Source organism: Phocoena phocoena, chromosome 6 (genome assembly GCF_963924675.1).
Source record: "Phocoena phocoena chromosome 6, mPhoPho1.1, whole genome shotgun sequence".
Lineage (NCBI taxonomy): Eukaryota > Metazoa > Chordata > Mammalia > Artiodactyla > Phocoenidae > Phocoena > Phocoena phocoena.
The window spans coordinates 59,579,722-59,594,318 of record NC_089224.1 but is presented as its reverse complement, the minus strand read 5'-3'; the positions used below and the strand labels follow the sequence as shown (position 1 = coordinate 59,594,318).

The 14,597-nt window shown below is 40.8% G+C and overlaps 1 protein-coding gene across 2 annotated transcripts in view; it reads right to left on the bottom strand.

The window, feature by feature from the left end:
- Nucleotides 1-14,220, bottom strand: part of ERMP1 (endoplasmic reticulum metallopeptidase 1) — a 49,811-nt gene extending 35,591 nt beyond the window's left edge. For both annotated transcript variants that reach the window (XM_065879488.1, XM_065879490.1), the window contains exons 1-4: nucleotides 13,877-14,220; nucleotides 12,228-12,529; nucleotides 8,276-8,403; nucleotides 7,522-7,627 (exon numbers count right to left, since the gene is read on the bottom strand). In XM_065879488.1, coding sequence (XP_065735560.1) covers nucleotides 7,522-7,627; nucleotides 8,276-8,403; nucleotides 12,228-12,529; nucleotides 13,877-14,220 — 880 coding nt within the window. The remainder of the gene's footprint in view (nucleotides 1-7,521; nucleotides 7,628-8,275; nucleotides 8,404-12,227; nucleotides 12,530-13,876) is intronic.
- Between the last annotated feature and the right edge of the window lie 377 nt (nucleotides 14,221-14,597).

The window sequence follows — 14,597 nt, the reverse complement described above, 5'->3', positions numbered from 1 at the left end:
AAAATGTCTGTGCCACACAAAGCATCTAGAGATTCAATGCAATCCCTACCAAAATTCCAACGGCATTTTTCACAGAAATAGAACAAACAATCCTAAAATTTGTATGAAACCACAAAAGACCCCAAATAGCCAAAGCGACTTTAAGCAAGAAGAACAAAGCTAGAGACATCACACTTCCTGACCGCAAACTATATTACAAAGCGCTAGTAATGAATACAGTATAATACTGGCATAAAAACAGAAACATAGATCAATGGAACAGAATAGAGTTCAGAAGTAAACTCACATATATATGGTCAATTAATTTACAACAAAAGAGCCAAGAATACACAATTGGTGAGGGACAGTCTTTTCAAATAAATGATATTGGGAAAACTGAACCGCCACAAGCAAAATAATGGAAAGGGACCACTATCTTACACCATACACAAAAATTAACTCAAAATGGGTTGAAGATTTGAACATATAAGACTGAAATCAGGGACTTCCCTGGCGGTCCAGTAGTTAAGACTCCGAGCTTCCAATGCAGGGGTGGCGGGTTCGATCCCTGGTTGGGGAACTAAGATCCCACAAGCCGTGTGGCCGGAATAAATAAATAAATAAACTTTAAAAGACTGAAATCATATAATTCCAAGGAGAAACCATAGGCAGTAAGCTCCTTGACACTGGTCCTGGTGATGATTTTTTGGTTTTGACACCAAAAGCAAAGGCAACAAAAGCAAAAAACAAACAAATGGGACTACTTCAAACTAAAAAGCCTCTGAGCAGCAAAGGAAACCATCAACAGAATAAAAAAGGCAGTGTACTGAATGAGAGAAAATATTTTCAAATCACATTTCTGATAAGGGGTTAATATCTAAAATATAAAGAATTCATACAAAGCAAGAGCAAAAAACCCCCCAAACAATCTGATTGAAACATGGACAGACGACCTGAATAGACATTTTTTCCAAAGACGACAAACAGATGGCCAAGAGGTCCCTGAAAGGTGCTCAACATCACTAATCATCAGGGATATGCAAATCAAAACCACAGTGAGATATCATCTCATACCTGTCAGAATGGCTATTACCAAAAAGACAAGAAGTAAGTGTTGGTGAGGATGTGGAAAAAAGGCAACCCTTGTGAATTTGGTGGGAAAGTAAATTGGTGCAGCCACTATGAAAAACAGTATGGATGTTCCTCAAAAAATTTAAAAATAGACCTACTGTATGATTCCACTTGTAGGTATTTATCCAAAAAAACAAAATCTAACTCAGAAAGATATCTGCACCCCCATGTTCACTGCAGCATTATTTACAATAGCCAAGACATGGAAGCAACCGTGTCATCAATGGATGAACGGATAAAGAAAACGTGTGTGACGGGCTTCCCTGGTGGCGCAGTGGTTGGGAGTCCGCCTGCCGACGAAGGGTACGCGGGTTCATGCCCCGGTCCCGGAAGATCCCACATGCCGAGGAGCGGCTAGGCCGGTGAGCCATGGCCGCTGAGCCTGCCCGTCCGGAGCCTGTGCTCCGCAACGGGAGAGGACACAACAGTGAGAGGCCCGCATACCGCAAAAAAATAATAATAATAAAAAAAAATTAAAAAAAAAAAAAAAAGAAAAAGAAAACGTGTGTGTGTGTGTGTGTATACACACACGCACACAATGGAATATTATTCAGCCTATCCTAAGTGAAATAAGCCAGAAAGAGAAAGAAAAATACCATACAATCTCACTTATATGTGGAATCTTGACCAAAAAAAAAAAAAGAGGACTTCATAGATATAGAGAACAGGTTGGTGGTTGCCAGAGATGGGGGGGTTGGGAGATGGGTGAAATGGGTGAAGGTGGTCAAAAAGTACAAACTTCCAGTTATAAAATAAATAAGTCATGGGGATGTAGTGTATGTACAGCATGGTGATTAAGTTAATAATACTGTCTTGTATACTTGAAAGTTGCTAAGAGAACAGGTCTTAAAAGTTCTCAGCGTAAGAAAAAAAACTTGCAACTTTATGGTGATGAGTGTTAACTAGACTTACTGATGATCATTTTGCAATATATACAAATATTGAGTCACTATGTTGTACACCTGAAACTTAAAAAATCTTGTATTCCTGAAATAAGCTCAACTTGGTTGGAAAGCATTATCTTTTTTGTATGTACATATACATATATGTACACATATACACATACACATAAATACACATATATTGCTGGATTCAGGACCAGTGTTAATAATATTTTATTTAGGATTTTTGCATCCAAGTATGGCATATATCTACCAAAAGTTATCTACCAAAGCTGAAATTACACACACCTTATAACTCAGTAGTTCCACTCAGAAACATGCATACACAAACATGTGTGCTAAAGACACTCATAAGAATGTTCCTAAAACCAATCATAAGAGCCAAAGCCTAGAAGCAACCTAACGTCACTAGTAGAATGGATATCCTTGTCAATGGAATATTATTCAGCAAAGAAAAAGAATGAACTAAACACAACATAGAGGAATCTTACAGACATAATACTGAGTGAAAAAAAGCCATACACAAAAGCATATGAGTCAATTTACAGAAAGTTCAAACACAAGCAAGATTAAATCTATCAAGGCATAAGTTAGAATGGGGTAATCTTGGGGAAGGAAGACCGAGAAGGGACACAGAGGAGGCTTCAGGCTCCTGGAGTACTCACAATACTCTCAGTCTTGAGCTGGGTTCTAGTTACATGACTTAGTCTGTAAAAATTCATTAAGCTGAGCACTCTCAGAGCTGTGTACTTTTCTTAGTTTATAATAAAAGATGAAATAAAGACACCTAAGGATATCATCAAGTTTAAGTTCACTTTATGCACTGTACCATAAAAAATATTTGAGAAAAATGTAAGATCCATCTGTAGGAAAGGGTTTTGAATAGCCACTACCTGGCCTTTGACCCCTTTCAGATCACACTGCTGCACAGTAGTGCTCCAGCCCTACTCCATCCTCTCACTGATTGTCCACTGAGGCCTACAGGTCACAGACAGGTGAAGTGTTGGTGAAAAAGGGAAGACTGGGGAGACTGGGATGGGGAAGGTAGATGAACTACTGAGTAAGATACTCTCTGTGATATAAACAGGGCAAAGGCAGCTCTTAAACAAGAAATTACAGACTTGAGGATTCTATGCACTGGTTATTAATCCTCTATTATCCCAGTTTTACTCATGAGGAGCTGAAGCATGGAGCTCCAAGGTTGCAGTGCTACAGCTGAGATTGGAACTTGGGTCAGCAGAACACAGAGGCTGTGCTCTTAATCACCACCTATCCTGCCTCCCCCAGAAAGCTCTTATCTTAATTATCTCACAGAGGAAGGTGGGAGGCACACACAGAAATATTTTCACCGTATAGTCTTTCTCCTGCCATCATCTAAATGCCATGATGCTTCCAGTTTCTTGTGTACCCATTTCTTCTTCAAGAATGCATCCCATCTTTCTTAAAGCAAAGGGCATGAGCATGTGTGATACTGAGGGGAGGCAGATCGCAATGCCAACAATGAAAAGTCAAGTTCCCTGGAAGTCCAGAACCAACTCACACACAGCATCATTCCCTCTGCTCTGCTTTCTTCTAACTTTAGTTGGTAGCATCAATGCCCAGAATAAACAAAAAAAGGAGGAACTAAAAAAAGAGACTGAGAGCAGAGAATATTATTACGGAAGCCAAGTAAGATGTTTAACTCAACACTAATATAACCAGTCCCTTATGCATGGACGTGGAAGGTGTTTCAGTTTTTCATTCTTATTTTAAAAAGCTGAGAAGATTATGCAGTACTTAGACCTATGCGTCTATGTGCAACTATTTCTACAGGATAAATTCCTGCAAGTGGACCTCTGGACAGAAGGGTCTGTACATGTTTTAAAGTGATACATATGGCAAAACTGCCCCAAAACTGCACCAATCTATACTTCCACCAATAGTGTTTGAAAATGCCTGTTCCTCTGTATTCATCAGAACTGGGCATTATCGTTCTACTTACTTTTTGAAAATCTAGTATTAAAAAAATTCTTACTGGTATTTGAATTTACATTTCTTCTAAAATAAAACTTATTTGGTTTAGCAGTTTCTTAAAAAGTTAAAACATAAATTTACCATATGACCTGGGAATTCCATTCTTAGGAATCCACCCAAAAGAAATTAAACTGTATGTCCACACAAAGACTTACACACAAATGCTCATAGTGGCGTTATTCATAATAGGCTAAAAGTGGAAACAATCCAGATGTCCATCAGTTGATGAATCGATCAATGAAATGCAGGATATCCATACAATGTAATATAATCTAGCCATAAAAAAGAATGAAGTACTTGGGAATCCCTGGCGGTTCAGTGATCAGGACTCTGCGCTTCCACTGCCAAGGGCTCGGGTTCAATTCCTGGGGGGAACTAAGATCCCGCAAGGCGTGTGGTGAAAAAAAAAAAAAAAAAGGAAAAGAAAAAGAATGAAGTACCGATACATGCTACAACATGGATGAACCTCAAAAAATACTCTAAGGGGCTTCCCTAGTGGCACAGTGGCTGAGAATCCTCCTGCCAATGCAGGGGACACGGGTTCGAGCCCAAGTCCAGGAAGATCCCACATGCCGTGGAGCAACTAAGCCCGTGCGCCACAGCTACTGAGCCTGTGCTCTAGAGCCCGCGAGCCACAACTACTGAGCCCGTGCTCTAGAGCCCGCGAGCCACAACTACTGAGCCCGTGTGCCACAACTACTGAAACCCGCGTGCCTAGAACCCACGCTCCGCAACAAGAGAAGCCACCGCGATGAGAAGCCCGTGCACCACAATGAAGAGTAGCCCCCAGTCGCGGCACCTAGAGAAAGCCCACGCGCAGCAACGAAAACCCAATGCAGCCAAAAATAAATAAATAAAATAAATTTTTAAAAAAATTAGGTAGAAATGATTATTCTAGTCACTAAAAACTCCCCAAACGAATGTCTCTCTGAAGTGACAATGGAGCACTAGAGAGGACAAACTGTTTTAACAGAAACGTTCCCAGGGCAGGACAAGCGCTACTGTGTAGGATAAAAGCGCCTGTTGCAGAAGCTGAAGACAGGGTGGTCTGGCAGAGCTCCCCAGGACTCCAGACCCAGGAGGCCTCATCCTCCCTCTTCAGACATGGAAGCAACACTAACTAGCTTTCTGAAAGCAGTACCCACAAGAAAGCTAGTTTTTTGTAGGAAGGGCATCTGGAAGTGAGAGAAATACTGGGAAAGGTATTAGACTGTCAGAAAGTGCCCAGAAAGCTTTCAGGTATACAGTTTAGCCACAAGAATAAGCTACCAAAACCTAGAGGGAAAACAGCATACAAAGACTCAAAGAAAGGGGCGAAACATTCTTTACAAATATCTGTAGGATGCCCCTCTAGAAAAAACTTAATTTTGAAATATGAGGATTTTAGAATAAAACATTTAAATTGTATATATATGCTAACTAGTAACAAGTCTGTTTTTATTATTAAAGTAATCATATGAAATGCAAAAAATTTAAACAATACAGAAAACTATAAAGAGTATCAGTAAAGCTATAATGGCAATTCTGGTTGTAAGTTTATGAAGCAGTGGAGAGTTCAAATTGGCTTTTCACATTTTGCCCCATCCTCCATTCTAGTCACACCCACCACAGCTCTGACAGCAATGCCCACAATCCAGTAGTGACTGTTATTAACAGTTTGTTTATATCCTTCCAAATAATGCAATTATATCTAAAATGTAAACTGTAGAATTTTTATGTCTAACTGTCCTCATTTAGTAAAAAGAGCACGGACTGTAAATTAGACCTAGCATAAATGAGTACTCAATAAATGTAAATAAATAAATGAAATGACTTGGGTCTAGCCCTTGCTAACCCTAGGTAAGTATTTTTTTTTTAAACGCAATTTTTAAAGGTTACTTTCCATTTAAAGTTATTACTAAATATTGGCTATATTCCCCATGTTGCACAACACATCCTTGAGCCTGCCTTACACCCAACAGTTTGTAACTCCTACTTCCCTACCCCTATAGTGCCCCTCCCCTCCTCCCTGGTAACCACTAGTTTGTGCTCTATATCTGTGAGTCTGCCTCTTTTTTGTTATATTTACTAGTCTGTTGTATTTTTTAGATTCCACATATAAGTGATATCATACAGCATTTGTCTTTCTCTGACTGATTTCACTTAGCATAATGCCCTCCAAGTCCATTCACATTGCTGCAAATGGCAAAATTTCATTCTTTTTCATGGCTGAGTAGTGTTCCATTTTGTACACACACACACTATCCATTCACCTGTTGATGGACACTTAGGTTGCTTCCATATCTTGGCAATTGAAAATAATGCTGCTAGGAACATTGCAGTGCACGTAACTATTCAAATTAATGTCTCTGTCTTTTTGTTTTTGAATGTATACCCAGGAGTTAGGTAAATGTGTTTTAACCTCTCTGGATTATATGTATGAAAGATATATTAATATATACACACAGAATATGTATGCATTAATAAATATGCACAGCAAAATTCAGGAAAGGCACACACTAAACCTTCAGACTGGTTCTTCTTTGGGTCCTAGAAGTACAGGGGCAGGGTCCAGTGATAACAAATTAAAAAGTATGGATGTGAAGGTACTTAAATTATAGTACACTTCCAGGAGGGAAAATATACAAAGACACATTCCTGCCCATGTGCAGCCCTAGTATTTTCACCAGAGAAAAGAAAGACACAGTGTCCTCTTTGCTTACAGAATGTTCTCTTGCTGCGTTTTGATCTGGTGGTTGTTATATCAAGTGTTCCTCTTATCCTGACGGACATCCAAGAATTAGAGGAAAATGGATAATAGTGTTGCATCCACTGACCCCTATAGATATTAGGTACCAGCTTCTTATTATTCAGATGAAGAGTAAACAGAAAGGTTTGAGGTGAAAAGAAGGGAGAACCTTGCTTCTGACCTCATAACCTTGAGATGCTCATAGGTTTGGCTGAAGTTAAGATATACATTCATTTTGAGTGGTAAAAGTCTAAAGTAAGTTGGATGGAGAATATTAAAATGTGGTACTGTTTAGGTTATGAAGACATACTTAGCACTTAGCATATCTCTATAACTTAAACAATATCATGTCTGTGAAGGGTGCTAAAAAATAAAAAACAAGTTCCCATATCACCTTCCTCACTTCCCCTAGCCCACCTAATACCTCAAAATACTCCTCATTATTAAGCTTCTAACAAATGCTACATCTCTGGCTAAAATACATTACCCAAATTTCTAATAGAGCAGGAAAATGGCATGAAACGACCAACATCAGATTTTAGTATGCCCTAACTAAACAAATCTGAGCTTCGAACTCTGATTCATATTACTGGATTTTTATGACATTAACATTAATATTATTTTGTTAAAAACTTCAAAAAGACAAGCTAAAACTGTCTCATGATTTTAAAAGAATGTTCATTTCATTAGATTATTTACATTCAAAAAACTTCCACTTTTATAAAAACAAAAATAGCATTAAAATATACAACGTACAGCCTCACACACCTGTTTGGAATACAAGTTCTTTCCCTCCTACACCCGCGGCCTCCAGGTTAATAAATGCACGAATCAAGCTGGCCCACGGGTGCTGGGTAATAAAACCATGACTGGCCTGAATGAGAAGGAAAGAAAACAGATATCAGTTAAACAATCTTATACTATTAAAGTCTTTATTTTGCTTTTTTTAAGAACGTCTATGTTGATGAGGGGAAGAATAAAAAAAAAATCATTTTTTTCAAAGGCAGGATCTAAAGACATCTATCTGTGTGTCTCTCTCTGCCTAATGGCCATGTGCAGTTTGCTCAGCAGAAAGTCACTCTTCACAGAAGGCAGCCTGATTTCCATGAATGGAGCCAAACAACATCTTTAGTAAATGTGAGCCTGTGCAAAAGAAAGTGCAAAACAATAGAAGGGAAGGCGCTATCCCTGCGGTTGGGCATTCATGCCGTGTGCCTGCCTCAAAACATCTCTGAAACTCTAGAAAACCTGAGGCGAAAAACTATGCCTTCACAGAGCCCTTTTATGAAAAAAACACTGACAAGACGATCTGTTCTAAGTTGAGTTTTCAAATATTAAACATGTATACATAAGTGGCTGTAGATTTTTTTTAAGTACTGCCCAGTACAGTATCTCTTTTGCAGGTCATTTTATGATACTACTCGAATGAATAATTAAAATGCATAAAGGTTAGCTATTGTTATTATTATTATTCTCATTACCATTATTACTCAAGCCTAGTTTTAAAACAGTAAAATCTCACTTGCAAGACATTTTCCTCAGCACCATTAAAGAGAAATATGACAGCATGATGTAAGGCTTCTGAAGATGTTGACAAGACACGAAGGACTTCCAGCATCACTGAACAGCTAACTGCATCATCACTGGCACCTTTAAATCAGAAAAACAGATTTGCTTCTCAGATTTTAAAACCTTTACAGTATGAACCATTATGGCAAGAAACAGAGTTTTCTCATCAAGGAAGCATCACAATAGCTGCAAGTAGCATAGCTCTGTCATCATCTGGTGATAACTACACCCACCAGCAGTAAACTCCAGGAGAATGGGAATCTTTGGTTTGCTTGCTGATTTACTCTCAGTATCTGGAACTGTGCCTGGCCCCGCAATAGTTGCTCAATTAATACCTGTTGAATAATCAACCAGAAGGGACCTAAGGCAATATTGAAAACTGGCATTCTCATCGCCCAAAGCAATTTTTAAAATTCTTTATCCTTATTCCATGTCCTCTGTAGTATCCTCACTTCTGGTGTTCACGGTTTCCTATGTCACCTCCAACTGCCACCCACTCCGTTCCCGCTAGTTTTCCTGCTAAAATCATAAGAGGGGTCAGTATGGATAGTGTAGCATTTTTTGAAGTTTCTCCAAGGGGATCATGTGATGAAAAAGTACAAAGAAGAAACCCAATCTAATAAGATATAGGAAAGGAGACTAATGACCTGAGTAATCTTTGGTCCCAGCACTGATAAAGCAGAGAACCTCATCAAATCACTTAACCTCTTAATTCAGAAACTTTATATATTAATTAAAGGTGATTATAAAGATGACTTTAGGGCCAAGACTTTTTTTTAAAGTACCATAAGAGGTCATTAAGGAACTAACTGGATATTTGATGATATTAAGGAATTATTGTTAAGTTTTTCAGTGAGGTAATTCATGGTGTTATGAGCATGTCAAAAAAAAAAAAAAAAGAGTCCTTATCTTTCAACAATACAGCCCAAAATACTTACAGAGGAACTGATATAGCTGAGATCTGCTTTAAAATAGTCAAGGTCGGGGTGGGGGGTAGGGCAGTAGAGAAGAAGCAAGATTGAACTGTTGAAGCTGGGTGACTGGTACACTCAGGTTCATTAAACAATTCTCTTTCTGTATATATTTGAAATTTTCCATAATAAAAAGTTCAAAGAATAATCAAAGTAAATAGGCACAGTAACAACCCAGGCAACAGCATTTCTGGGTTTACAAGTGGGAGGCAGGGTGCTACAGAGAATAGTGTGGGTTTTAGAGTAAGAAAAGACTTCGATGTAAATTCTAGCTCTGCCCCTTTACTATTTCCTGGTCTAGAGAGCAGATTAATGACATCTATATTTCACAGTTGTGTTGTGAGGATTACAAGGTAATGCACAGTGCCTAGCATGTGGTAGGCATTCAGTGTTAGCTTTTCCTTCTCTTTGCAAACTTAAGGAAGGCTCTGCAGCCAGCTAAAATGCTTGTTTTGGTGCTGTTAAATTCCAGACCCCATTCCTACTTGAGAGGAAACTACTTATAAGCTATACTTGTCTCAGTAGTGATTACTGGATTGTATTTTAATTGAAGTGAAACAAAGTAATAATTACCTAAGTACTATCAAGCAGGAAGTATAATGTAGCTATCAGTAAAAAGTGCCACCTTTCAAAAACCAAAGGAAACAAATGATTTTTAACTTTGAGACTGTGACTTACTTTAAAATAAAAAGCAGTAAAATTTTTCTTTATTCAAAGGAAGAGAAATGGAAATTTAAAGATATATATCTCTATAGCGTCGATTAAAAGTTAAACTGTCTTTTTATCTTCCTTTATTTTAATGGTTCTGGTGTCTGAGAATAAACCTAGAGAAGGGTCAGATATCTTTAAGAAAGTGAAGGAAAGTTAGAGGACAGTATCTATAAGGGCTGGATGCTTAACCAACATCCCTTTCCATTTAGAATTAACCCTGAAACTGAAGCCAGCCCCACAGTAACAACCTGGAACCATGCAGCAAACCCAAGAAGATATTTAAGGCCTTTTTCTGTGGGTAACATTACTCCTAATTGGTATCAGTTCCTAAGTTCCAGATACCTTGCTGAGAAGTACCCTTAAAAAATAACCATGTTTCAGTTTGTTCATCCACTAAAGTAATTTAGGTGACAGTCTATTTTATGAACATTTTTAAAACTATTTTTAACAATTCATTAATGACAGAAATTTCCCTGAGATTGTTGGCATAGGTATCCTTACAAAATTTTAGTTAAAAATGGGTTCCAGGGGCTTCCCTGGTGGCACAGTGGTTGAGAGTCCACCTGCCGATGCAGGGGACACGGGTTCGTGCCCTGGTCCAGGAAGATCCCACATGCCGCGGAGCGGCTGGGCCTGTGAGCCATGGCCGCTGAGCCTGCACGTCCGGAACCTGTGCTCCGCAACAGGAGAGGTCACAACAGTGAGAGGCCCGCGTACCGGAAAAAAAAAAAAAAAAAAAAAAAAGAGCTCCAGTAACCCACAAAATGCCATCCTTTCATTACTGGACTCCATATATGTGATTTCTAACATTTGGTACTGTTTGTTTCTGATACTTGTATACATGTCTTTCTTATATAATGCTCTTAAATAACCATGATGTTAATTTGTCCCTTCCTAGATTTTAAGCATCAAAATAGTGGGCACAGGGTGATGCTTATTTTATTACCGCTTTGAAATGGACATACAAGACCACTAATTTCCCCAGCACACACAAAGGTATTTCTGACTTTATAAAACAGATGAGTATATGCTAATTTTTGAAAAAGCATGTTACATTCTAAATGCAATTGGCAAGATTCCTAATTAAAGACATCCTAGTATGAATAATTTTACCAAGCACATAAACTTTAATTTATAGTTTGTATAACTCTAGATGTTCATATTGGGGCTGGTTTAAGTTTAAGCAATCCACAAGTACTTAATATTAAATAACTACTAATTGCAAAAAAAGGATTTTTCATGCCAGTTGCTATTCTATTTTACTCGTATTTAATCCGCATTTAATCCTCTAAGCAATGCCATTAGGAAAGTACTGTTATATCGCCATTTTTCAGATTAGAAACTGAGGAAAGAAGTTAAGTAGTTTGCCAAAAGGAACATTAACTACATCCTAATACTCTCCTTCCTTTCAAATATAGCTAAAAGAACTGACTAGCCAGGAAACCCAGGTCCTGGCCCTGTCTCAGATCAGTGGTGATCAGCTAAGCGTATTCCTGTGTCAAATGAGGGGATTGAACCAGATGCCATCTCATTGCAAAATGCTATTATTTTCTGTTCTTCCCTATTTACAATTTCTAGCTACTGAAAACCTTTTTCTGAGGAATCTTACTCTAAAAAATTGAAGTTCAATTTAGGAGATATTGAATTCAACAAATATTCACTGGTCAGGCGTGGTCCTAAACATCAAGTACCCTATTCTGCCGAAGTATTTTCAGGGCAAGATTTGTGGATTAATGAGGTACTCTACCAGTATGGCATCCCCAATGGACCAACATTCTCACATTATAGGTCGACAGAAACTGCTAGGAGAGTGAGCCTCCAAACCATGTGTCCCTTGAAAGCCACTACTGTTCCTTTATCCCACAACCCCAAAGCCTAGCACAACACCTAGCTGAGTAAACACTTGAAGTGGCAGGACCTAACTCCATGACTGAAGAACACACACTGGTAACACTGATAAGGCTATTTCAGTCTACCAGAAATACTCGATGCCCTGTCACTGGGCTGCTGGCACTAATGTTTAAAAATTAAGTAAACAAAGCACTTGAGAGAATACTGAAAGGCAGACCTTAAACTAAATGATAATTATTTTAATTATCCTATCCTCCATAGCAATGAAAAGAAGATTTGTCTAAGAAAATAGTGCCCACAGTTGCTCAACCAGCTTGGAGTTAAGCTTTCTTGTTGTGAGGATTTCAAAATGACTAAAAAACAGGCACAAACCTGGTGAGTTTGCCACTGAGTCAAAATGACAGTTGGCCAGGACAGCATGCTGGGCTCCATCGCTGGGTTCCAGCTTTACCACAACGTTGGTGATGTTGTCATAGTAGCTTGTAAACCCTCCCAAAAAGTCAATGCTAAAGGAGCCTGTGGGCCGTTGTACATCTACTGAAATTCTGTGAAGGCTGTTGCTCTGAACTTCAATCAGTTTAATCTGTTCCAAAAGGTAACGCACTGTCAGAATTTCATTTTCTGGACTTCCTGTAGTCCTGGGGCCAATGGATGTTATGTGTTCAAGATAATCCCTGGAAGCAACCAGAAGAATCATGATGACAAGGCGTCCTAGGCTTAAGACTAACACTTCGCACAGAGCAACTTTTCCTCCACACTTCCCCTTTCCAACGAACAAATTCTCTGACTTCTCACATAAAAGAGGCTGCCTTTAGTATTTCAGGTAACATGTGAAAATCACTTGCAAAGTTCCATCATTTTATTTGGCCTTCCATGAGTTCATCCCTTCAGTTTTCTACACTCACTCCACTCCCAACTTCTCCCAACCCCCATATCGAATCAATACAAAGAGAAGGGATTTTATTCAAAACGTATAACTGCTGATGGCTAGACAGAACAGAATACAATTTCATTGTGTCACACTCTGGAGGGTTACTGATGCTGGGTTACTGATTCTAAGTAGCAGAAACCAAGAGCAAAGACAATTAAGTCAAGAGGTTAAATAAGCAAAGAAAAACTTTTGAAGAATGGACTCAGCCCTCCCATTGTGCACACAAGGCCAAGTAACTTCAATTCAGGCCAAAACCAACTCTACCCCTAAAACAAACAAAAAATTTTTTTGTCTTTTCACTGCATTCCAAGTGAGGAAAACAGGGGGTGGGGAGGCGTGTTTCAGAAAGCCTTTAAGAAAATAAGCTTCCAGCACTTTGTACTTAAAAGAAAAAGTTTTCTAAAACACCAAGGCTGTTGAAAAGTCTGCTAGCTTATGATTTTATGAGCTTTTACACACTTAGGTCACAATACCTTTGACTTAATTCACGTTTCCTAGTATACTTAAAGGTCTCTTGTGTTTTTTTTTTAAAGAAAAAGCCAAACCTTACACACCAAAGACCCAAGGACAAACTCCAGGAAACTGAGAAGTTCTGAAATAGTAAAATTTTGAATGTGCCGTCTTCCAGGGAGAGCCTCCATAGCTCTCGGGTTTGAGACCTGTGACCCCCAAAGATTTAGACCACTGCATTAGCCCCTTCGGACCCTTCCCAGAAAACCGAACTGGGTCCACAAACCTCACAGCCTTCCATCTCACTTGCAAAGTAGGAGAGCTAGTAAAAAGCGTAAGTTGCTCCGAAAGATGGGCGATTACTAATAACCAAACCATCTGCAGGTGAGGCAAAAAAGGGATGGAAAAGCCGGCGCAATCACCCTGGCCACCCGCACCTGTACCACGAGCTTAAAAGGGGGCCGCGCGACCCCCGCGTTCCGCAAATTGGGGCTCCAGAAGGGGGACGCGCCAGGCCACCCCACCCCACGTGCAGCCGGGCGGGGGCGGCGAGCCCAGGAGGCTCCGCGGGGTCAGGTGCACACAGGTGCGGGATCCCGCACCGAAAAGGGACGCCCGGGCCCGGCGGAGGCGGCGGTACCTGGCTTGGCGTGCGTCGAACTCTCCGCGGTGCCCAACAGCGGCCCGACGCACCACGAGCTGCTGCAGCGAGAGCTGCACGAGCGCCCGCAGCGCGAGCAGGTAAAGCGCCAGCCCCAGCGTAGCGCGCGCCTCAGACAGTCCGGTCCCCGCGCCCCGGCTCGCGCCACCGCTCCCCTCCCCGCTCCGCTTCCGCATCCTCGCGCCGCCGCCGCCGCACGCATCCGCCAGGGGCTCATGCGCCAGCGCCTCCCTCTCCAGTTGCGGCGCGGCCGCCGGGCCGTCCCGGCGCTCCCCTCCGATGCGGTACCGCCTCACAGCTCCCGACTCCGAACCCCACTCCATGGCCACGAGCGTCAGCCGCCAGTCCAACCGCCCCGGCCCGCGATAGCCCCGGGAGCCGCCGCGGCGGCCGCAGCGCCTCCTAGTGAGCGGACGGAAACTGCAGAGGGCCAAACTTCTTCTGATTGGCCGGTCCCGCCGCGCCGCGACCCAGGTTCTTCGGACAGATTGCTGGCGGGCTCCGCGGCAGGGCCAACACCTGGCTGGGCGTGATAGATGTACCTTCTTATTCAGGGCTTCCCTGCCTGGTGTGGGGACAGAGATTAATAAATGGAAAGATAAGCATAAACCTAGAAACGTGAGAAAAGAGAGATTGTTTTTAAAAGAATGCACGAGGGGGCTTCCCTGAAGGGGGGGCTTCCCCGAAGGGCGGGGCTTCC